The sequence below is a fragment of the Lissotriton vulgaris genome, chromosome 10, assembly GCF_964263255.1.
Source record: "Lissotriton vulgaris chromosome 10, aLisVul1.2, whole genome shotgun sequence".
NCBI lineage: Eukaryota > Metazoa > Chordata > Amphibia > Caudata > Salamandridae > Lissotriton > Lissotriton vulgaris.
Genome location: NC_141698.1, coordinates 172,675,417 through 172,701,522, shown reverse-complemented (window position 1 = coordinate 172,701,522; position 26,106 = coordinate 172,675,417). Strand labels below are relative to the sequence as shown.

The following is a 26,106-nucleotide window of genomic DNA, read 5'->3' as shown; positions in this document are numbered from 1 at the left end:
TCTGTTTTTCATGACCGGGTGGTGTCGGATTGGAAACATCGAGGGATAACACAAATAGGGGATTTGTTTGATTTAGATGCAACAGTAGTCACTTTTGAAAGGTTGACTTTAAAGTATCATCTAACTAAATCGGCTTTTTTTAAATATCTTCAGTTAAGAGACTTTGTTAACAGAAGACATGTTAGTGGTGAGACTACTTTGGTAGTAGAGGCGATTCGCCGAGGCGAGAAAATAGGGTTTTTGTATAATTTATTAATGGAATACAGAACTGATGACTTGCAGAAATTTAATGTGTATTGGCAGAATCGGTTGGGGGAATCTTCTTTATTAATAGAAGATGCGATTGATTTGTATAAGGAAGCTTTCCTTTCGGCTAATTTGAAAGCCCAATTTTTTAAAACTACCTTTCGATTATACTACACACCAGAGCGTATGAGGAAGTGGGGATCACAATATGATGGCAAATGCTTTGGTTGTAGCGCTAACAATGCAGATAGCACTCACATATTTTATGAATGCTGTAAGTTGCGGGATTTTTTTTATCCACATTGAAAACTTCCTTTCTATGATTACAAAACTCACTGTAAAGATTTCTCCAGCTATGATGCTTCTAGGTATAAGTGAAAATGTAAAACAGGGTACTGAGTTATTTAGATTTAGATATTTGATTTTTGTTGCAATGACGATTGCTCGTCTATGTATCGCTTACGAGTGGCTACAAGAAGAACCTCCCGTATTTGAACATTGGAGAGCGAAGCTGTATCATGCTTATGAGTTGGAATGGAGTCTGTATTCTTTGAAGGGGGTTAAAACATGGCGATTGGGAATATTAATTTGGGGTGCAATTCAAGAATATTTGGAGAATTGAAATGTTATCTGTTAAAAATGTCTGTATCAGTTATATATATATAACTGTCTAGTATGATTTCGTTGACTTATGTTCTGATGACTTGTCCCTACGGGGGAACAATAAAAAAAAAAAAAAAAAGATAAGATTCTTAAAAAGAGTCCGGCCTTACTACGCCCTTTGTTGACCTGGTATGTTCCGCTTGCGCTCGCTGGGCCAATATCTGGTGAACGTATCAAACTATGCCGCATGGGTGGCCGCTCTTTTCGGGTTTTGGGGGCCAAACTGTGGAACTCCCTGCCGATCCACATTCGTGGCATGGAGAACATGTTGGTCTTTCGGAAGGCCAATAAAACCTTTCTGTTTCCATCGCTATAGTTTTCTCCTGCTCATTTCTGGCTAGCCTCTGTTTTTTGTCTCTTGATCTGGTAGCGCCGGGACGCCTCTTTGCTGGGGCAGCTGTTGCGCTTAAAAAATCTCTTAACATAACATAACATAGCTCTTTAAAATTAAACCTATGACTGCTACCACCCCCATGACGGTGGATGATTTACCTGTCAGACAGCGATGAACCACAAATTAATGACTGAAGAACTTGCTTTGGAACATATGACTTCTTAATGTGCATTCAGAGTTAGATTAAAGCTTGTCTTACATATGAGACTATCCTATGGCCCTGTAAATTAAATGCTACTAGTGGGCCTGCAGCATTGATTGTGCCACCAACTTAAGTGGTACTTTAAACATGTTTCAGTCCTGCGTTTGCAACCTTTGTGTGTGGCATTTCAAACTACCATTTAGGTCACCCCTAGGGTAGGCCCTGGACATCCAAGATGGCAGGGCGTAATGTATTTAAAATGGAGGACATGTACATTTACGTTTTATATATCCTCGTAGTGAAAAACTCTTACATTTGTTTTTCTCTACTGTATGGCCTACCTCTCCCATTAGATAAAATTGGAGTTACCTTATTACATTTTATGTGTCATTTCTAAATGGGAACAAGTACCCAGTTCATGTTTGGTGTCTCTGGAACTGAATTGAAAAATCCCAACTTGCGGTGAAGTTGGATTTTACATTTGAAAATACCATTTTTAAATTTTCCTGCTATAGCCATTTGGTGCCTGGTGCCTGTCTCTGGGTCACATGACAGGGTGTAGCTGACAGTTGAGCTTTGTGTATTCCTCATAGACAGCCACACACAATGGGGAGCTTAGATGTGCCTGGATGGGCCATTGCTGGCAGGATGGGAGCAAGGAGCTGGGTCCAGCCTCACTTTCATTGCCAGAATGGACTGCTGTGCTGCTGAAAGAACTTCCGCTCTTCTGGGGGACTACTGCTCTGAAAGCCTACAGCTCTGAAGGTTTGCTGCCCTACTGTGCTGACTTGCTACTTGCTGTATTCTTGTTTGGGTGAGAAAGGCTGGACCTGCATCTTTGAACCCAGGACCCCAGAGGCTAGTTGGCTTGCCTCCTAAACAGAAGCCTCAGGGACATAACAGGCTTCCAACAACCTTGAACCCAGCACCTGGAGTCTGCCATCTGTTTCCCCTGCCCTCCAATGTGGTGCCACCCCAGTCCTGGGTCCTTGGAATGAGTTTGAAGGTGCTTCTGCCAAGCCCAGCTGTGATCCTCATAAGAATCGACACAAAGTGGTGTGAAGCCATGCCACACTGCTGCTGCCTCATCGAAATTGATGCCGAGCAACTTGAAGCCCCGTAAAGCCTTGTCACACAGCTACTGGCTCATCGGAACTGGCACAAAGTTACACAAGATTCTGCCAAGCTTCGCCACATAGCTTTCTCGGAACCGATGCTGGATAAACAAACATCTTGTAAAGCAATGCTGTGCAGACCGTGCACCAGGATTAAGGTGATGTGTTCAGTCGACGTAGGTGGGTCCTAGTGGAGGGCCTGCACTCAGCTTGAACTTGCGACTTTACCCTGGTCTGGCGTGACCCGGTAACTACAGATGGCTACTTGTGCTTTTATGAGCTATTTTCACAGAAATCTTTAAAATTGCATATTTCCGGTTCTACTGTTTAGAGTTTTGTTGAGTTGGTCTTGTTTTATTTATCAAAAAATACTCTCTTTTATTACCATGGTGTGGGATACTCTTTGTGTGCTGTTTTTGCATGATTTCTGTTTGAAGTGTTGCACAAATACTTTACACCTTACATCTAAGTTAAGCCTGACTGCTCTGTGCCAAGATGCCAGAGAGTTGAGCACAGGTTAATTTAGGGTTGGCTTGTGCTTCACCCTGACAAGCATTGAGGTTGCGCCTTGACCAGGGCTCACACCCAAGTCAACCAATAACACAATTTCCTACATAAGCAAGAATGTATGTTGCTGCGTCCTGGATCTCATGTACCTCCTTTTAGAGGCAAAAGGCTAAGCAAGAATATTTGTAGCTCTATGCTGGATCTTTTATATAATCTTTTTGACAGTATGAGAGTATGTCTGTAGCTTTATCCTGAATACAACACACCATCCATGTGAAGCTATGACAGTCTGTGGCTCTATGTTGGATCTTCAATGACGTCTATGTGAGGGTAAGCAAGAATGTCTGTTGCTGTGTGCTGAATCTTACCTTCTTTGAAAAGGCAAGCAAGAATGTCTGTGGCTTTATGCTGGATATTATGTGCCACCTTTGTGAGAGTAGGAGAACATGTTAGTCGCTCTATGTTGGATCCTAAACACCAACTTTCTGAGGGTAAAAAAGCATGTCTGTGGCTCTATACTAGATTCTACATACCATCTTTGTGAGGGTAAGAAAGCATGTATGTGGCTATATACTAGATCCTACATGCCATATTTGTCTGTGGGCTGCATGCTGGTCCTAATAATACAATTTTTACCATCCCTGATTTAGCACCACAGTTTTTCAACCAAAAATGATTTACACCTAAAAAAATCCTCAATTTATATGATTGACCATAACAACTATTGTGCTGTCATATGATTACGTGACAACTGTTATTGTAGAGATGTTTGTTTATTTTCCCTCATATATGCTTCTTTCATAACATGTGTCTACTTGAATTCCTGTAGAAGCTGAATGAATTGAATGAGCTGAAAGGAGAAATAGCCTCCATGCGCATCACCGCCCCGCTTGCGATGTTCTGCTTGGATGCTTTGCAGCTGAACGAAGACCTCTGTGCTCGCGCTGAAAGCCTAAAGCAAAGACTTATTTTGTATGAAGTAAATGAAAACAGAGAACTAAATACCAGGTGTGATTTTTTTAAATATTAGTATGTGCTTAAAGACAGTTAATCTTTCTGGCATCACAGAGGTTCTCACCCCAAATTTCATAACGATTTTAGTTTTTCTACTCTCACAGCCCAGCAACCAGAAATGTGACCAATTCACTTTTTCTTTTGTCTGTGTTGTACCATTGGCTCAAGGAAACTCTTGCTTTGTTACTTACTTACCCAGTACTGGATACTCAGAAAGCCCAATCAGACATTTTGAAATGCCCTTCAAATTATGGATTTTGCTGCCTCCAGCTCAAAGACATTGACTATAAAGCCACTGGCTAGCAAACGTGGGGCCATCAAGATTTAAAAATCTGCAGGCCATGTCTGATAAGCCAAAGAAAGAGGATCAGCAAGTGTGAAAAGCACGGAGGCAAGCAACCTTTCTATTGTGTACTTTAATTATCCAAATAAAGTCAGGTTGAGATTTCTCAAGAGCAGGATAGGTGGTCCCCAAGTGCCACAGTCCCAGCATTTTCTTCCTATCCACCCCCCTTACTCCAGGCTCCACAATGATAAGGTGTATATCAATCATGGTCACAGTGACATAAATCTTTGCTGACCGCAAACAAGAGTGGTAGCCTGCTGGCATGGAAAGTCTGACCAAGATATTGTCTAGGCCGCGGATGACCTTGGCAGAATCCTGGGACCTAAGTTGTGGGTTAGTACACAGGAATATGATTGCAGGCTTGCCTGATGATGGTCAAATAAAGTCATATTTTTTTAGGCTGGGTGGAATTAATTATTGCTGCTCATTGAGCAGTTGACGTAAGATTATACAAAGAAATTGCATCCTTCTAAAAACCAGGAAACGGATAAGAACTAGTTAATAGATAAACCAGGATTTCAAAGCTTTGTGAAAAGACATTAAATTCTCTTCTTTATGTTTATGCAATTAAAGTTCACTCCAGAAAAGCTCACTCATCTGCGATTTGCCTTCTTCAAGGTATGGTCAGGAGGAAGAGATAGGCAGATTGTGCCTGTTTGAGTGGTCCATAATACACAATTGTTTGACAAAGTTAGAGTTGGTCTACTCCTCAAAGGCATTCATACACAAGGTGCAATATCTTAAAGTTGACCCTGGCCCTGACAAGCAGCCAATGAATTCTGCTTGCGGGAGATCTTGTGGAGCGTTTATTAACACTGTAATCATGTTATCTTTCTCTCTGGAAACCAGCCATTGAAAGCACTTTCATTAACTAACTTGGATATAATCGAGGTACCCACTATAACCGTGTGAGAGTCTTTGACAAATAACAGAGGACTTGCTGTACTCTCTACCACCAGGTCAGCCAGAGGTTGTACAACCTTCACATGGCAGACTACAGCCCCCACCTCCATATTCAGAGAGCTCCACCAGGTTTATAGAGATCTCAGTGCCTTCAGAGGACCCTGCACTACTGGAGCAATACCGAAGCTATGCTGTAAGGGTGCCATGTTCAATGCATGAGTTTTTTCTTGGAAATCAAAAAAATAATGGCCATGAAATGGTGGAGTTTTTACCAGATAATGGATGTCATTATTGCTTTTTCTTGTTTGGGACCAGCAAGTTTTCCCTGGAGGCCCCCAAACAGGAAAATCTGTCTTTAGAATGCCTCTCTTAATAGAGTTGATTGTTCGATGTCCATTGACCATGGTCCAAAGTCAGCTGGGACCATTGTTTAAAGGTTTCCACCGGCAGAGCAGGCAGAGGCTCTTCTGGTGAAAACATGAAGGTGCACCTGCCTTTAAAGAAGGGAACTATGATTTTGGTGGACTTGTACCCTGTCTACCAAACTCTAAATAAGCCCTAGAGTATCTTCCAAAGCTGACACAGTTTAAACCAATTGACCTTTGACACAATTTGAGGAGAAAGCATCAATTGAATTGTAAATTAATCCAATGTGTTTCCCCTAACAGTGTATAAGGGAAGCATACAATGTTTTGGTTGCATTAAGATTGATAGATTGTGAGTATGTTTGCAAGTATGGGGGCATGCAACAGAAAATATTGCAATACCAGCCTGTAGCTCAAAGGCTGGTATTGAAAGATTAAAATCTACGTCTGTATAAATCAAGTTGGACATTCCTAACACTGTCATCCTTTGATCGAAAATTGCTGTTGTAAGATCATTGAAAGAATTTTCTGTTGACTGCACAGAAAATGTGTGGTCCCTTGGTCTGCGGTGTATCAATGTGAAAATAATAGGAACAGTTCCTACAGTGCAGCAGCTGTTGCTTGGTTAAAAGCAAACACAACTACAGAGCTTAATAGGCCAGTGTAAGCTCTTGATTGTATGCAAGCCCACTGGCCCTCCTTACAACCCCTTGCAAAATCCTCTTCTACCTCCCCCATGCCATTGCCCCGTCTCCTCAGTCTCACAACATATTCTGCACCTTTGAATCCCCTCAAGACCTGGCCTGACCATTCTGCTACTCTGGTATTATCCCAGTAGGGTGCAGACCAAGGGGCTGCTTTCAGAGAATGGTGGGCTGCCATGACCCAACCAATGCACCATGGACCATTCTTCTTGTGGTCTTCTGCAGTAGGGTGCTGGTTTGAGCATTTTTGCCAGAGGTACCTTTGATTTCCACTCCTTGCCTCGCCTCCTGGCTCTGTCTGCTTTTTCACATTCAAACAGTGGCCAAGCTAGTGCCTTCGCTTTCTCTGCCCTTTCTCCCTACCTCCCCTTTACATTGGCCTTTTACCTCAATTCCCTGCTACTTTAGTATATTTCTGTGGATGGAGTATAGAGAGGAACAGCCCTACAGCAGCAGTAGCCACAGGGGTGGCTGGAGCGAGCTCCAGAGTTGCATACATGACAACAATGTTGAGTTGTGACAGTGATGAAAATCGTGTACCATAATGGGCGTTGCTGTTCTCGTGCTGTTGCCACCTTCTTCTGTGGCCATCACCACATTCAAATGATTTATATTTCCAGAAAATCCCTTTTCCAATTTGTTCTAATGTCTTCAGAGCGAACTGTCTTCTCATTTGTAAAAGAAAGATGGAAAAGTATGTTCCGCAAATGGTCTCCTACAATTTCGAATGCATAAATATAATGTAAAATCACCAAACATTTCCTTTATTCCAGCATTGGCAATAAATATAGCACTATTGCAGCCAGAGCCATCGAAGTACCTGCAAACACCCAAGAACTGGTGGCGCTGACTGAATACCTGATTAAAGCCAGCGATGTCACAGTTTACAGGCTGAAGGATGAAATATCGGAAGCAGCAAGCCGGCTGCTATTTTTGATGGACTACGCTGACCTGCATTGTAAGTCAAACTGACAAGTGTATTATGAAAGGCCAAACGGAAGAATACTTCCCAGTTAAATTAAGTGCCTTAAGAATGTATTTTCAAGGGTGTCAATAGAGTGTAACAAGAGGAAACCAATGCTTCTCCTGGCTTTGCCCTTTGGCACCCTTGTGGCCATGCCCTGGTGCCAGGTTTTGTTCCCTGGTACCAGGGTTTATGATGGCAACAGTATGAAGATAAAATCAACAGAATTCTTAGATCTTCATAGATTTTCTGTAGTTTATGCCCATTGCCCTACACATTGCTAATCATCATCACATACAAGGCAGTTGAGGGGTTAACGGTGGGACAAAAGGCCAAACATGTGATTCAATTTTAGTTCAAAAGATGCATGACTTCACTTCTGTTTTCTGGTAATTTTGGTAAATTGATGTTGATGGGCTTCAACACAAAGCTGTCTTCCTGGAATTACCTCCTCGAAAACCTCAGCAACTTCTGTCTCAGCCAACTAGTCACTGAACTCACGCGCAAGGACGGACACACACTCTACGCCATTTTTACCTCCAGTGACAGAATTAAGTGCACCCATGTTACAGAACCCACCTGGACCGACCACGCCATTGTCCACTTTACTATCTCCCTCAGAGCTCAGCACACCACCGCCAAGCACCACAACACCAACCACCGCAGTTGGGGCAAAGTTACTGAGACTCAATGGACTCAGGCCCTCAGCACCACACAACCTGAAACCTCAGCAGATCTCGGTAGGCCGTTCAGAACTTTACTGTTTGGATCAACACATGCACTGACAGAGTCGCCCCCATGAAACCAGCTAAACCCAACAAAGCCCCAAAACATGCCAGCTGGTACACCTCAGAGCTTAGAACAACCAAGCGCAACTGGTACCAACTCGTGAAACGATGGAGCAACTCCAAGGACACCTCCTACTGAGCCACCCACAAAACAGCCTTCATCGACTACCACAGGCGCATCAAGGAAGCCAAGAGAGCAGTCATCACCCACCACATCGACATCAAGGCCAACAACATGAAAGAACTATTCAAAATCGTCAATGAATTTGCCAACCCCTCAATCACAGAGAACTCCATCCAGCCCCCCAAAGAACCCTGAAACACCCTCTCATACTACTTCCACAGCAAAATAGCCACTATCTACAACTCTGACCCCCAACCCGCCATCTCTGGCCTTAAGCAACCAGCAAACACCGTCCGAACCATACCACTTGATCTCCACTCATCACGCAGACCACTTCAACCAGCATGATGTTTATCCACTCTGGGCTGCCCACCGACCCCTGCCCCATCATCTCTTCAACCACGGAGCCAACCCAATCAGCATGGAGCTCACCAGCATCCTCAACACCACTATCTCCACAGCCACCTTTCTTGACGGATGGAAACATGCAAAGGTCAGACACTATCTAAAGAAGCCCTTGGCAGACCCCAGCGACCTCAAATGTTACTGACTGATCTCCCTGCTCCCCTATCCATCCAAAAGCCTCTAGAATGTCATCAACCAGCAGCTCACTAAACACCTGGAACTCAACTACCTATGTTACAGCTCACAATCGGGATTACACGCCAACTACAGCACTGAGACTGTACTAATTGCTGCCACAGACATCACAGTAACCCTTATTTTCCTCAACCCATTAGCTGCAGTTGACACAGTCTCCCACCTCACACTTATCGACAGATTCCACAATGCCGAAATACAACAAAACACCCTCAAGTGGATCACTTCTTTCCTCTCAGTATCCACACAGAGCATCACATGTGGCACCCAACCCTATTCAACATCTAGATGACCCCCCTCGCAGACGTTGTCAGATCCCATAGCCTCAACATAATCTCCTACGCCAACGACACTCAACTCATCCGCTCACTCTCCAAGGACCCTACCAAAGCCAAAACCAACTTCCGCAACGCCATGACCCACATAGCCAAATGGATGAAAGATTACTGCCTCAAACTCCACTCCAACAAAACAGAAGTTCTGATCTTCTGGAATAACACTTTTGCATTGGACAACAGCTGGTGGCCAGCAGAACCTGGACCCACCCCCACACCAACAGATCAGGCATGCAACCTTGGCATCATCCTTGAAAGCCAACTGACCATGACACAACAATTTAATAAAGGCACCTCCTCCTGCTTCCGTACCCTCTGCATGCTTCATAGAATCTTCAGATGGATCCCAATCAACACCAGGAACACCTTCATGCAGGCCCTCATCATCAGCAACGTCCTCTATGCTGGAATCCCGACCCAACTCTTAATATGACCCCAGACCCTACAGAATACCGTGTTCCAGACTCATCCTGGACTGCCCCAAAAGAACTCGTAGCACTCCTCATCTCAGAAACTTCAAGAAGAGATGCCAGTTCAAGATCTTAACACACGCAAACAAAGCTCTACACAACCAAGGATCATCCTACAACACCACGACTGACTTCTACCTGTCCATCAGACACCTGCGCTCCGCCTCTCTTGTTCTAACACAGATCCTCTGCTTTCATCACAGCCGAACCGGGGCTTCTGCTTCTCCCACATCGCCACCAAGACCTCCCTTCCGGCCCCTCCACCTCAGAACAGCAACCATTCTAGCAGACTTCAGAGAGAAGCTCAAAACCTGGCTTTTTGACAGAGATGCTGCACCCTCAGAGCCCAGATACCCCTAGGGGTGACATTGCTGTGCTCTACAAATGCTAATTGATTTACTGATTGATTCACAAATGCTGGCGTAGGTATCTGCAGTCTGCTGGTTGTTTTATTTCAATTTCATAGCATATAGAGTGGCAGTAACAGGCAAGAAGTAAGCATAGAAAAATGTGAAAGGGCCACCATATGAAGGTTCAGAACTCATTCTGTTCACATTGTGTATGCAAATACACAAGTTTTCCTCCATGACTCTACTAAAATATTGCTTTTGTCCATTGCACCATAATGCATAATGGATATTAGGGTTGCCTCGTACTTCAATGACAAATTGCAGCTTTTGAAAGTTTGTGTGTAGATATAGGGGAACACATCAGAATATATAGGGTGTGAGGAGTTCTAGGAGGTTTACAGTGGCATATCATTCTAAAAGTGTAAAGGTCTACCAAATATATTTTAATTACAACTCACACTCCATTAAAATGGTTAGCATTTTAGTTCTGTAACTAAGCTAAAGTCTGCAATTAGTATAGTAATGCTATTATTTATTTCAAGTGTCTATGAATTATAAGTTCAAATCTGAATAATAGGTTTGATTGTGAGATAATCTGTCATATTGACATAAAAGGTAATTATTTGATTTTAATTTCTCATAAATAAAAACTTTGAAAACCTGAATACATTTCTTTACATTTTGTAAGAATATATGAGTACAAGTGTATTGCTTGTATGTATTATGGTACACTCTTACTCATTGTTAATTAGTAATATTGTCTGAAGTAGCCATCATGTTTACTGGCTGGGATTCTGACTATGGCTTGGGGTGGGATTGATAATTGTTTTTAGAAAAGAAGTTAAACAAGGGGTTTAGGAATAAATAAAAAGCATCTGATAAGAGGATTTGATCAGCGCCGCAACACAAGTGCAATTGGTAGGTCCTTGGCACCAGAGAGCACTCCACATGCTGCTGAGTTGCAGAGGAACATAAATGATGCTGAAATTATCTTCCAGGAGGAATGGCATACACATATTGGACACCATAAATACATGAAAATCCAAATAGGTGTCCAAACAATGTACACATACTTAATTTGTTTTTAGTTCTTGTTCCTCACTTGCCATTGTCTGGTTTACTGGGGCAAGTAGACATTGTCATATGCCTGATAGAAAGGCGGACTACCTATCTCATGTGGCAACCAATCAAATGTTTTTGTCTGTACCTTTTTATCAGATGCATAGATCTCGGTGATCCCTAAGATCACCCAGAATCGTCTTTTATTCGCAACCAACCCACTGGTGATCTAAAGACTGATGATTTAAGATTATAACTTGTGTGTTTTCTTCTAGATGATGATTTGAAGTTGAATAGCACTGTCTTCCACTGGCCGGAACAGATTGAGACAATTCTTGAGGTTAACGTAAATCGGCTGATGGCCAGAAAAGAACAAGCAGAAGACGATTTAAGAAAGAGGTATATGAGTGTGGCTGGTTACTCTGAATGATTAGCATACTATACAATTTCTAAATACCCATCACTGAAAGTCACTTAAGTCACAAGCATGATTGGAAAAGTTGCTTTTGGACTCTAGTTTAAGCATATCACCCGGCCCAGCTCCTGGTCGATAAGATAAAAATCTTTTTTTTTTTATTGAGTATTTTTTGAAATCCTGTTCTGACCTTCTCAGAAAATAGTAGGTAACCCTTGTGTTTTATATTATAACTTTTCTTTAGTGAGATGTTCAGTTGCCTTGTGAGCAACTGACTCTACCCCTTGATAAATCTCTCTCTTGTAGTATTTTAGTAGAGGTGTAAGATAAATCAATGGGGTGTTCCTAAAACTGTAATGATGTGTCCTGAGATTCTATCATCTGGCAGATATTCATACATATTAAAATAGGACTGTTTCTAGTAAGAGGAGGGTCTACTCTGTCATAGGAGCTACAAGGATTTAGATTACACATCAGTTTAGCAATATCTATCTCCCTGTCAAGCTGTGTACTAAGAAACGGATGCACAGTGTCACGTCTCTTTTTTTAATGAATGTGACACCCACTTTAATATTTAATCTTTTTTCTATTAAGAAACTGGGCAGTTCTAGTTGGTGGCCTGTTTCAAGTTTGTATTACATGCATGGGAACCACTATCTAGTTGCTTCCTGCCTGTCCTGCTTGGGGATTTCCCTGAACTCTCTGAGAAATCATCTCTTCTTCGGAAAAAATTTTTGAGACTTGGAAATCAGAAACTTGATTGAATTTCATCATAGGCACAGGCAAGCCCAGAAATACCTCCAGTGCAAGAAAACAAATAGCAAAGTCCTTCAGAATAGACATCAGTATACAGTAGACTTTTTACAAATCCATAAACGGTCTAGCCAACCAGTCTTCTATAAAAACGCACACTAAACAAATATTAATCAATTCTACCCTTGCTGACCACCATCCAATTTATTCATTTTTTAAACAGTATAAAAAAAGAAGCAAATAAAATGCCCATAAAATACCTTGACACCTGTAAACAAGGATCCTAGAACCATATAGGACTTCAGATTCTAAACGCACCAGAGGAACATACATATGGGAGAAATGTACAATACATATGTTCCTAACATAACATAACATAAGATAACATAACATAGTATAACATAACATAATATAATATAAAATAACATATAACACAACACATACCACATAACATAGTACAATATATAACATAACAGTTAACATAACACAACACATAGCATAACACCTACCATAACATTACGTAGCATAATATAACACATTACATAACAAATAACAGTACACATCACATGACACCTAACATAACACATAACATAACATCACACATAACATAATGGAACACATTACATTACATAGCATATAACATAACACATAACATAACAGATGACAGCATAATATGTAACATAGCACATAACATAACACATAGCTTACCAAATATATAACACATAACAGAACCCTTAAGAAAACGCATAACATACCACATGACATAACACATAGCATAACAGCATAATGTATATAATAACACACAATATAACATAACACATAACAAAACATACCATTACATAACACATACTATTACATTTAGTAATATACATAACATAACACATTTCACGCAAAGCAAGGCAGGAAGCAATGTTGCTGGTCTACATTGCGCGACAGGGAAACAGCAGACATGCCTCATATCCACTGCGATATGGTGCATTTCTGCTATTTCCTAGTACTGGCACACTGTATGCTGTTTTGCGCAAACACAGACACCCTTGCACCATTGTTCAAGGGTATCTGTGTTATTGGCAGGATACCTTCCTGCACAAAAATAACCCTTAGAAGCAATTTCTTCTTTCTATCTGTGCTACACAATGCAGCACACATTGAAAGAGGAAGTAACATGGACAAATAAAGATATTTCTCTTGTTACACCTTCTTTGGGAAGGTATAGCCTTTGTGGTAGAATCCCTGGTTTACTCGCCTCAGTAAATCTGTGATTGCATCAAAATCCATTGGTGAATGCATGGGAACGTGCCTGCTCCACCCAAGGAATGCCTCCCTAATGCAAAGAAGATTTGTGTGGCTAGACAATCCCAGTTAAAGACTTGCGTTGCCTTGCAACAAGTGTCATGCAAGAACAGCGCACGTCCTTAATAAATCTGACCCTTAACATATAACCAAACATAACATGTAGCGTAACACATTACATAAAACATATAACATACATAACACATAACATTGCACGTAAAATACAACATGACAAAACTTACCACATAACATAGCACATAAAAATGCATAACATAACACATAGCAAAACATTTCACATAACACATAACAAAATAACATCACACATAACATAAAGCAAAGTATAATAGAACACATCATATAACGTAATATAACATATAACATGACAATATAACACATACCACATGGCATAACATTACAACATAACATAACACACAACATAACAACATACAGTAACATAATATAACTCATAACATAACACAACACAACATAACACATAACATATGACATAATACTTAACATACAATAATATTACACATGAGCACATAACACAACATAACATACCAAACACCATAAATTAATACGCAACTTAACAAAGCATAACATAAAACATAACAACAAAAAATAATGTAACCTACATAACAAGTAACTCAACCTAACATATAACAAAACATAACAAAACATATCACATAACATATAACAACACATAACATAATAAATAATGTAAAATAACATACTGTATGGCATAACATAACACTTAACTTACTACACAGCAACACCACAGAACACATCACATAACATTACATGTAACATAGCATACTATATAACATAGCTTAACACATAATGCATGCCACATAAAGTATAACATAAGATAACACTCAACATAACATCACTAATAACAAAACCTGTTACATAACACATCACATAACAAAACAAATAACATCAATGCAGTTATCATCTTTATTCGATCAAAATCATGATCATGAAAAAGGAGCAATGAAATACATAAAGGCAAACATATTAATACATTCCATCACATCATCAAAATGACATAAAGAACACCACATTGACAGATGACGGACGTAGGCAGGACAAGAGATCATATTATTACACAGTCATAGCAGTACGCTGTCTAATAGCCCTCTGACTATATGTTGAAGCTAAATGGGAAATCCGCAAATTCGGCAATGGCAATACATAAATAAAAGCTGCTCTGGAGAGTCAAATCTTCGTGTGTTTTAACAACGGCAAAAGAGAAAACCTTCTCAAGAAGACTTAATACAAAAAGAAATCATAAAGTGCAGCGTGCTTTGGGTCAAACGACCATCGCAGGGGCAGACAGGTTCTTAAAAGAGGGCCCCTGGGCCACAAAGGCCACCAAACAGCGCCAAACCTATGCCTCACCAGCAAAAACATATGACTCGAATTCACCACCCGCTTAACACATAACATAACGCATACCACATTATATAAAACAATTACAAATGGGAATCCGTTAAGAGAGACAAGATCCCCCGTTAGCGCCCGAAGTCAGCCAGATCAGGCATTAGGACCTACATCCCCTAGTGTTGCACCGAATACCAACATACGCCAAACGTCACACACTATTTCAATACTATCCTAGTATATTGTGGGGCTGAGGCATAGGGGAGATGTTCCTGGCTGGAATAACTTTATAGAAACATTTGATATATATGTTCAGGAACCCTGGTCCATAGAGCCGTTCTTCCACCTTGGTTACCTAATTTATTACATCCCAGCAACCCTGGGTGCTAGGGGATGCCCGTTGGGGGGCCACACAATCTGGGTAAGACAGGACATAGGTCTCAAGATCCAGGCACTATCCTCGAAGTGCAGTTACTACCTTGAAATTTGGGAGGCGCTTGGGCCATAAGGAACTAGTGAAATCCTAAAATTATACGCCAGAGGCCTGAGTGGGGGGCGGAGATCTGAAACTATTAATGCACTTATTAGGCTGGCTTTTAGACACCCTCCCAGGGGAAGCCGGAGCTATCGTAGAAGGGGATCTAAACCCTACATTCGAACCTCTTGATAGTGAGGACAACAACCTTGCGAGGGAGGAGGATGAGTACTGGGGTGTCCCACTTCTGGAATTACACCCAATCAAACGTTGGACAGAGGCTGCATTCAACTAAAAGCTCTCTGCTTGGAGCATGGTTTAAGGGCTGCCAATGGCCGATCCACCTCCGACAGACAAGGGTCCAACACTTTTAATAACAGTTACCATTCTAGCTGTATTGATTACCTCCGAGTCAGCTTGAATTTATGGTAAACCCTTGAGGTTATAGCTGTACAGGCACACATGGTGAGTGATCATGATCCACTCTGTTCAAGGTTCATATTTAGAGACCTAAATGCACCTGCATAACTGGCCACTTTACCTATTACTAGTGAATATTTGGTCTCAAATATTATGCACCGAGTTAAATGGCCCATGATCCTAGCATGTCCAGAAACACTATCAACCATAAGTAGCGAGTTGGAAAGCACAGTTAGAGTGATGGAGACATGCCTTCTTAACCATGAACCGATCAAAGAATTTCCACAGTTGCACAACTTACTGTTTTTAAAAAATGGGTAGGTACTTCCAAAAACCGAGTAAGGCTAGGGTGAAAGATATCATGCCAAAACATCACTGGTACAACCATGAATGTAGATGTGCCCGTAAATCAATTAAGTCGGGTGTTGTGGCTAGAGTGCGAATTGCCAGGTCTGCCTAAAAGAAAATTAACCACTGTGCCAAAAAGGCTTGGGATGAGGATAGGTAGCAGGAATTAAAATGTGCTTGGGACAGTAGCAACTCCAAGTGGTGCTGGAACGTGGTTAAATGGGGCCGGGGAGGAGAAGTACAGTCCCCCAAAAATCAGGTTGACCCTCATGTGTGGGTTAGCCACTTTACCACTCATTATGCTGATGACGAAGCAGAAGATAGTTTACCATTCCCGATCTACTCCTACCCCGCTGGCAGGGTATTTGATGAGGCAGATGTCAGTGGTGCACTCAGTGCACTAACAGGAGGTAGAGCCCCAGGGATAGACTGTGTCCCTGCTGATATTTTCCTGCTTGATAGACCGAAATGGACCAACTATATACTATTACTTGCTAATGCCATAGCCCAAGGAGCACCTTTTCCGGCCACTTGGCGGAGATAATTCTATATATAAAAAAGAAAACAAATCCATGCCTGGTAACTATACGCTAATAAGCCTTATAGATTTGATACAGAAAGTGGTGGCCAGGCTTGTTTTGGCCATGGTCCAGGCCTGGATTGATGCTAATACCATACTTACCCCTTTCCAGGCAGGCTTCAGGCCTCATATTAATACAATCGAGCAGGTCTTTCGGTTTGTTCTTATATTGGGCCGATAATCATTCTCAGCAAGGGTAGCATGTATGCTGCCTTTGTCGACCTCAAATTGCTTATGACCTGGTCTCACGGAACAAATTGTGGGAGGTCCTGAAGGAGATGGGGGTGCCACTCGACTTACTTTCCTTGATTGCCCGCCTCCAGGAGGAAAACTATGCACAAATACATTGGGGGGCAGTAGTAAATAGGACAGATCCCTTCCCTGTGTGAAAGGGTGTCCATCAAGGATGTGTGCTGGCTCCCACATTGTTCTCTCTCTTCATAAATGGAGTCACAAACTTTCTTGATGCCACGCACACTGACACTCCTGTCTTAGCTGTAAGAAAAATCCCCATTCTAATGTTTGTGGATGACAAGCTGATAATCTCCAAAACTCCGAGTGGATTGCAGCGTGCACTCCATCGTTACAAAGAGTTCTGTCTTCTTCAAGGTCTTAAAATTAATGCAGCCATGACAAAGTTCATGGCTTTTAACCAGCATAGATCCTTTAAGGGGAAAATATGATAGATGGGCTTCCCCTGGAGCAGGTTGATGCTTTTGTCTATATGGGCATCAAACTTCAGCAGGACATGAGGTGGAAGCCACACATTGAAGTCATGGCACTAAAACATCAGCAGTTAGCTGGCACCCTTCGAAAGGAACTTAAAACCTCTCTGTCAAAACACCTTAGTCTGGCACTTCAACTTTATAACAGCAATGTGGTGAGTTCAGTCCTCTATGGGGCTGAGCTATGGGGCCTAGAGAACCTGTCCTAGCTAATAGTCGCTGAGAATACGTTTCTGCATGCAATTACCAGTCTTCCACAGAGTATACCTACACTTCCCCTAAGGAATGATCTAGGCAGGAAAACCCTGATGGATCTAGCCAGGCTACGGTTAATTCTATGCTATGCATATTACACATAACACAACATAACATAAACATAATGACATAATATAATATAACATAACATAATATAACAGAACAGAATACATAACATATCACATAACATACCACATAACAAAACACAGCACATAACATTAGACGCACAAAAAAAATAACACATACCAGGACTAAACATATAACAACACATAATAGAACAGTTAACATAACACATAACATAATATGTGACATAACATCACACATAACATAACATACCAAACAACATAGCATTACATAACACACAACATAACACAAAACTACATAACATAATTGTAAAACAATATGGACTTAATAAACATAATATAACGCATGACATTACACATAACATAAACTTAATAAACTTAAAAACGTAATATAACGCATGACATAACACATAACATTAAACATTAAAACAACATAATCCATAACATAACACAACACATAACATAATATATAACATACCATATACCATAGCAAAAAACATAACACATGACAACACAGCACATAATATAATGCATAAAATATAACGTATTACATAGAATGCATAACAACACATAACACAATACATAGCATAGCATAAAACAACATAACTTGACTTAACATAACATCACACATAATATAACACGTAACATAATACAATATATAACATACGTGTTGCAGGGGAATTGGTTCTGGGCTCAATCTCTCTAACTTTGTCATCCAATGAGATTTTAAACTTTAACCACAGAGGCATTGGTCCTCCAATGGACCTTGCTTATCGCAGTGAGGGGTAAGAAATTAGGGTGACAAACCGTTTGCCACCAATTGAGGACCAATAATTGGTAGCCACTCACAGGTTACTGATCGCATTTAAATTCACCACCCTCAGAACCATACTATAAATGTAAAGAACGGCAACAGGAAGACCAAACCTCCTGAAGAAGTTCCATCTAGGAAGAATCATACAAATCAGTAGCTCTGCTGTAGCTACGCAGAATAAAAGCAGAAGAATCTGATGTTCTGCAAACAATCTATGACTATATCTTTCATACATTGGAAATCAAATCTTTGTAAGCACAGTTTCAGTGGACAGAGCATTTAAGACACAAATAATGAAAGACTTAGACAAATTTACAATATTTGGTTATTGTATTGAAGATCCAAAATCAATTCAAATAAGTAACATTTTTAGCAGTTCTGTCATAAGTCTCACAGCATGTACTATAAAACCACACGTTTAATTCAAATAAATCTATTGTTAAAATAAAAGAGTTCATGAAAGGATAGGTAGCAGTTCAGGGAGTTCTTTTAGAATGGGCAAAAGGTTCTGGTTAAAGTCCACAAAAGGAAAGTCAATGAGCATTGGCAAAGGAAATGGAGATTTATCAGGAACATTTCTGGGCTGGTATCCCAACTAACATCTCCAAATCATCCAGCAGTGAGGTTCATCAGCAAATAGTGCCAGTAGAAGTGAAAACGAAAAGGGGCTCTGCGATAGGTCTCAGTTTGAATCCACAATGATCTCTGCTTGAAGTCATCAAATTAATTCCCCAAAAAGCATCCCTCTTCCAAGAAAAGTCCTCTTTTATACTCAAAATAGTCCAACTGTGGAATCAAGTGCCACTCCATTATGGTCTGATCGACATGTGAAAAAAAGTTATAGCAAGTATGGTGACTTGCATGCACTGTGCACTGTTCACAAAAACCCTACTCATTTATTCAAGTTAGACCTGATAACAATACTTACAAATTTTCAACACTGTACATTTTGTTCAACATAAACTGTTATTTGTTTCTCATTGACAATAGCATGAACAAAACAGTAATATAAGTTAATCAAGCAATACAATGTTCACTTTCATTGTTTCCTCAATATGAATTTGCTATGTACAACACATCATGTTAGTTATACAACCATCTCATAGATGCCCGATGCATTTCAGGACGAATTAGTCCCTTCCTCATGGGCCGTCCTGTAAAGCGAAAATATAAACATATTTACTGAGTTTCTTATAACAATGAAACATAAATAGTGAATAAGTTGGAGCAACATTACCCAATTACCGTAGGTAACTCATAAAAAACTCCCAAGTTACTACAGATGCCAAACTGATGTGAGATTTAAGTGGGTTTAAAAAGCTCAGTGGGTTTGAAAGAACTGATGCAAAAAAAGTCACCCAGTGTGTGTGTAGAATATGTGGTAAAGAAAACCAAACTTCAGATAGGTGTAAAATACCTCATTGATGCGATGCTAATATTTGAAAAGCACCTGGTAGATAGAGCTTCCCTATGAAAAGACAACAACAAGTACATCCTTATGACTAACTGTCCAAACCTATGAGTGCATAATACTGTCCATGCACCTAAAAGGACTCACCTGCATATATAAATAGCAGGGCTCAATAATCCACCAACAATTCAGAAAAAAGACAACTCTGTAAAACAAACGAAAAGTACTTGAGCTACAGCTGAAAATTGTTGTGAGACAATATGTAATCGATGCACACTGTTGCGCTTACCTTCCTGCTGCAAATGGAGCTATTATGACGGGGGACGTGGCCTTTTTTTAACATAAGAATTTTCTTATCTGCGCACTCCCTTATTTAGTACATTTTTACTCAAATTTATACAATGTTAAGGTAATGTTAGTGTGCTTCTTGGTTGAAAGGTAGCCAACCTGAAAGTAACAAAAGAACCTCTGGTGGAAAACTCCACTAGTTTACCAAGCGCACTACAAAGTATTAAAGTATAACCATCGTAACAATTGAAACCTTGTTGATTCAATTAATCACAAATAGAGAAAACAAGATTGTTTCTTCAAAAACCATATATTTTTTGATCATTTGCATATAAATCTCATTTGTTCCGACAAGTCAGTCAGACATTTTAACAAATGCTAAACATTTTTTACAGAAAAAACACTAAATAGCAACAAAGTAGAGTTGACACAATAATTGTTCTGCTGAGCAATACTCTGATACATTAGAAATCACAGTTGAAAAGTAAGCCCAATGCATTTCGGGATGATTCCCTTCTTCAGGGGCAATTTCAACTACTCAGAGTCTCATTGTTATGGGAAGGTACTTCAGCCTCTTGAAAGCCTCTAATTCGATTCTTTGAGTTAGTATGATTACGAACGCTGGCCAATAACTAACTGGTCTCTACGCAGGTGGTATGTGCTGAATAGGATCAGACTTATGTGCGCTTAACGTCTTCTTCACTTGGACGAGGAGTCACTGCTGCAACATGATTCTCAATGCTATCTTTATCTATGGAATGTAAATCCTCACCAAAAAGTAGGCACACCTTTCACCTCGAGTCTCTCACTACGGAGATTCTGGCCGTTCGTGTAGCTCACTCCACCACGGAACACCGATAGAGCTTCCCTATGAAAAGACAACAACAAGTACATCCTTATGACTAACTGTCCAAACCTATGAGTGCATAATACTGTCCATGCACCTAAAAGGACTCACCTGCATATATAAATAGCAGGGCTCAATAATCCACCAACAATTCAGAAAAAAGACAACTCTGTAAAACAAACGAAAAGTACTTGAGCTACAGCTGAAAATTGTTGTGAGACAATATGTAATCGATGCACACTGTTGCGCTTACCTTCCTGCTGCAAATGGAGCTATTATGACGGGGGACGTGGCCTTTTTTTAACATACACAAAGCTGTGGGAAAACAAGACGATCTCTCAGCTGACCATGAAAAAAGTCTGAATGTACAAAATCAAACAATAAGGCACCTATATGCAGCAAAGACTTACCCGAAATATTCTATCGTGCGTACCAATCTATTCACAGAGGTTAGTTTGTTGGTACTCTCCTGCATCAAGACCGGAAATATAGCCAGCGTTTTACCCAAAAGCATAGAAAGCGGACTAGACATGCATAGAAATGGCCGCCATCTTTACTGATTGTTGCACAAATCATCCAAGTGGTAACAGAGTGGCAAAAGAGACACATAATTGAAAAAACGGGACCCTAACCTCCTTCCCTAACAATACACTGGTATTAAACACTGATATTAATGCAATCTAATGATAATTCTCTCCCGCAGCGCATTCTTGAACTAAAAAACGACTTGCGTTGTAAAAACTGCGATGTTACATACCACGATAATTTTTTAAAATGTTTATTTTTATTTTTTTAGTAGTTTAAGTTTTTAATGGAAGATTTTTTCACATATAGCACAGCACAGCATATAATGTAAGAGAAAAGAATACATTTAAAAAGAAGAAAAAAAAAAAAAAGGTATACACATTATTTATTTATCCATACCAAATAAAATGTTCCCAAATTTATAGAAAAGTGTATATATGATTTAGCATAATCAGTCGTAGATACCATAAAGGAAGACTCTTACTTGCCTATTCCATTAGTACAGAGCGGGATCTACCCATATATCGTTACTAGCACCCCTCCACTATACCTCCACCCAATCCCCTTTCCACAGCATCAATGGTTTCCAAATCTTCTTACCAAATGCCCTGCCCTTTTTACCTTTCCTTTCATATATCCCTTTTTCGAGATTGTAAACCGCCAATAGACTAGCAAGCCAGTGTTGCATAGCTGGGGAAGTCTTTTCCAGCCATGCCCTAGCAAGCAACAATCTTAAAACAGCCATAGCTAAGAATAGAAATTCTTCGTACATACTATTATGTTCTGTTGCCACACCTAACAACATTAATTCTGGAGTATGGACAATGTTGGCCCCTGTGACCTGTGATAAGAATTGCTCAATACGTTTAACCAATGTATACAGTTGCGGACAAGTAGAAAAGATATGTATAATGTCAGCTTCTGGTGCAGCACAATGGAAGCACGTCGTCCCTGAAGTGCCGCCCCATTGGGCTATTCTAGCCGGGGTATGGTAGAGCGAGAAGAGCGTTTTGTAATGCTGAGATTGCAGCGTGGCTGAACACAACACTGTACAACCTAACTCCAGGGAATCTTGGAATCTAGCCATCTCGATCCCCAGCTTATTCGTCCATTTCCCAGCATGCTTCTCCATATCATCTGGCTTAGTAGTAACTAGATTTGCGTATATACTACGAATCGTCACCCCCCCTCCCGTTCCTACCAGGTCCAATATACAATTGTTATTAAATCCTGCCACTCCCCCTCGTTTATTGCACAAATAACTGCGTACCTGCAGGTATTTTAAAAAAACTGTTCCTTCTTATATTAAACTTATCCTGCAGTTCCACAAATTGAACAATCCCCTGGGGCCCATCAAATCCCCCCGTTTTCTAATCCCTTTCCCTGCCCATTCTGTCCTGACTGAATCTGAAAAGATTTCTAAGGGGAGGGATCTGTTTTTATAAAGCCGAGTATATTTATTGTATCTTCCTAAACCCGCTCTCTTCAAAAAGGCCTCCCATACTTTGTATGCAGCATGTACTGTCTTGAATCGTGTCCTTTTAAAGTATGATGAGTCCAAACGATTAAGAAATGCGTTCTCCGCTTCAGACCCGACAACAGTGGCATAGACCTTGGTGGAATTGGCAGTGATTCTTGGACCCAGCCCTCCCCCTCCTATCAGTCCCTGAATATATTGTATTGTAGCCGCCCAATAATACAGTCTGAAATCTGGGGCCCCCCATCCTCCTCTATCCCTGGGGAGAGAAATGAATCTACATGCCCTCCTAGTCTTTCCATGGGCCCATATAAACTTATTCAGAACCGCCTCTAACTTGCTAAACCAGCTTGATTAAAAAAACAATGGGATTGCCCTGAAAAAGTATAAAAACTTTGGTAAAATAATCATTTTGATCACATTCGCGCAACCTACCAGAGTTAAATGTAAATTATTCATTCGTACCAGATCTGAGGATACTTTGGCCATTAGAGGTGACATATTGATTTTGACAATGTCATCTAAATTTGCGGTGAGCTCCACCCCCAAGTATACGGCAGATTTCACTTCCCGATGATCACAGCACACTGCGTATGAGTTTTTAACAATCTGGGTCTTTTCCCTATTTATTCTGTATCCTGAAGCCTCTCCAAACCGCTAGGCTTCCGCTTCTATCTCCCGGATAGCTAATGTGGGATTAGAGGAAACGATTGCCATGTCATCCGCGTAAGCGAATGTTTTGAATTGCCTGTGGTTTATGGTCACTGCCGGTATGTTAATATTGGCTTCTAACCTCCTAAGCAAGGGGTCCGTGTACAGGGCAAATAGTAGAGGTGAAGAAGGACACCCCTGTCTAGTCCCTCTATGAATCTGCACCGAGGCTGTGTACCCCCTGTTGACCTTTATCCTGGCCGTTGGCCCTGTGTAGAGTGCCTGAATCGCTTTAACGTATCCTGCACCTAGCCCATATCGGATAAGTACTGCTCATAGATAGTCCCAGGAAACCCTATCGAACGCCTTCTCGGCATCTAAAAAGAGAGCTGCGATAGCATCCCCTGAGACCCCTGTGGCGTCAAACAGGGTGATTACCTGCCTGATGTGCTGCGTGGTTCCCTTCCCAGGTATGAACCCATGCTGGGTGTCACTAACCAAGCCCTCGATCACTTTTGCTAGTCTGTTGGCTAGTATTTTTGAGCACACTTTTGAGTCGGCGTTCATCAAATTAATTGGCCTGTAAGATCCTGGGGCTGTAGCGATCTTCCCTTATTTTAAAATGACAATGACGTCTGCCCCTTTCCAAGACTTTGGGATCGAGTTCTCCTGTTGGGCCTGCTTCAGGACATGCAACATCTCACCGATAATCACCCCTTGAAATGTCTTATAAAATTCCACTGGCAGCAGATCCGGGCCTGCTGCTTTCCCAGCTGGAAGATCACCTACTGCCTTAAGTACTTCTTCTAGGCCGATCGGGGCTTCTAACAATGCCTTCTCTTCATCCAAAAGGTGCGGGCGTTTTCACCTATGCTCTGGTCAAGATATTTCATTATACCTACTCCTCCATATCCATCTTCTAAATTATATAAGTCTGCATAGAACTGTCTGAAAGCTTCTCTGATTCCCTCTGTATCCCTCCTAAGAGTCCCTTGATTATCCATGATCTCCTTAATCTCCCCCAATGCCAATTGCTGTCTGGTTCGGATTGCCAGGATATGCCCGACTCTTTCGCTAAGTTCAAACTCTTGCTCTTTCTTAACTAAATATTTCACTGCTACCTTGCTGCTGATTTCCTCTAGCACCTCTGCTTTCAGTTGAATGATTTTAAATAGCTGCATCTCCAGTGGCACATTCTGCTGTATTAAAGAGCACAGCTCTTCCTCTGCCTGTCCAATTGTCCTTACTAGTTGTTCCACCCTAGCTCTTTCTTGCTTCTGTTTAGACAAAGTGTAACTCAACGTTTCCCCCCGAATTGCCGCCTTGAATGCATCCCAGACAACCCCTGCTGACGCACTCTCCCTATTAAACTCCCAGAACTCTTGTATCCATTTATTCACATGCACAACATAGTCTGTATCCTTCAGGAGTGCTCTTTCAAAGTCCAGCCATTATCTCTGCCTACCGCCCCCCCCCCCAAGTTTACCGCCAGGACCAGAGGACTATGGTCTGATATAATCCTTGGGTATTTCTGGATTCCAGATCTTGCCAACAGGGAGTTTGAAATTAAAAAGTAGTCTGATCTTGCCAAGATCTTATGTGGTGCGGAGTAAAACGTAGTGCCATCGACGGGTGAAGCCCTGCCCACACATCACAGAGTGAGTTGTTTTGTGCCATGGCTGTAACCGCTCGAAGTACACTTTTTTTCCTGCCAGTATATCCCTGCCCTAGTTGTAATCCATTGCCAGAGGGCATGCTAATATTCAAATCTCCACAGCATATAATTGGTTCTGGCCAATGCGCTAGTTCTGCGTCAAGATATTCAAATATCTCTGGGTCATCCTCGGTGGAACCATAAACCGAGGCAATTGTGAACTTCACACCCTTATGCATTATTTCAACTATCACCCACCTACCCCACTGATCTTCAAGTTTCTTAACCACTACACTATCCTTCCCTTTAGCGAGTATCGCAACACCCCTTGTCTTAGACCCTTGCTTTGTGCACGCCAGGAGATTGAAGCCCAACTGGTCTAAGAGGAACGTCCTCCCTCCCTCGACATACGTTTCCTGCAAGCATATCATATCTTGCCTCATTGTTTTAAGCACTGCGGTCACCCGAATCCTTTTCTGAGGATCATTCAAACCGCACACAATTATTGAGGCTATTTTACAACTCATCTAGAATACAACAAAATATTCCTCTGTGTACCTGTCTATCTCTAATGCTAAACTAAGAAAAAATGTGCAGTGCTATTTGTGCTGTGTGCCCCC

General features: G+C 41.1%; 1 protein-coding gene across 1 annotated transcript in view; it reads left to right on the top strand.

Moving 5' to 3' along the window:
• Positions 1-26,106, top strand: part of DNAH3 (dynein axonemal heavy chain 3) — a 614,138-nt gene that overhangs the window by 204,517 nt on the left and 383,515 nt on the right. The window contains exons 13-15 of the mRNA XM_086940811.1: positions 3,897-4,075; positions 7,173-7,357; positions 11,365-11,488. Coding sequence (XP_086796937.1) covers positions 3,897-4,075; positions 7,173-7,357; positions 11,365-11,488 — 488 coding nt within the window. The remainder of the gene's footprint in view (positions 1-3,896; positions 4,076-7,172; positions 7,358-11,364; positions 11,489-26,106) is intronic.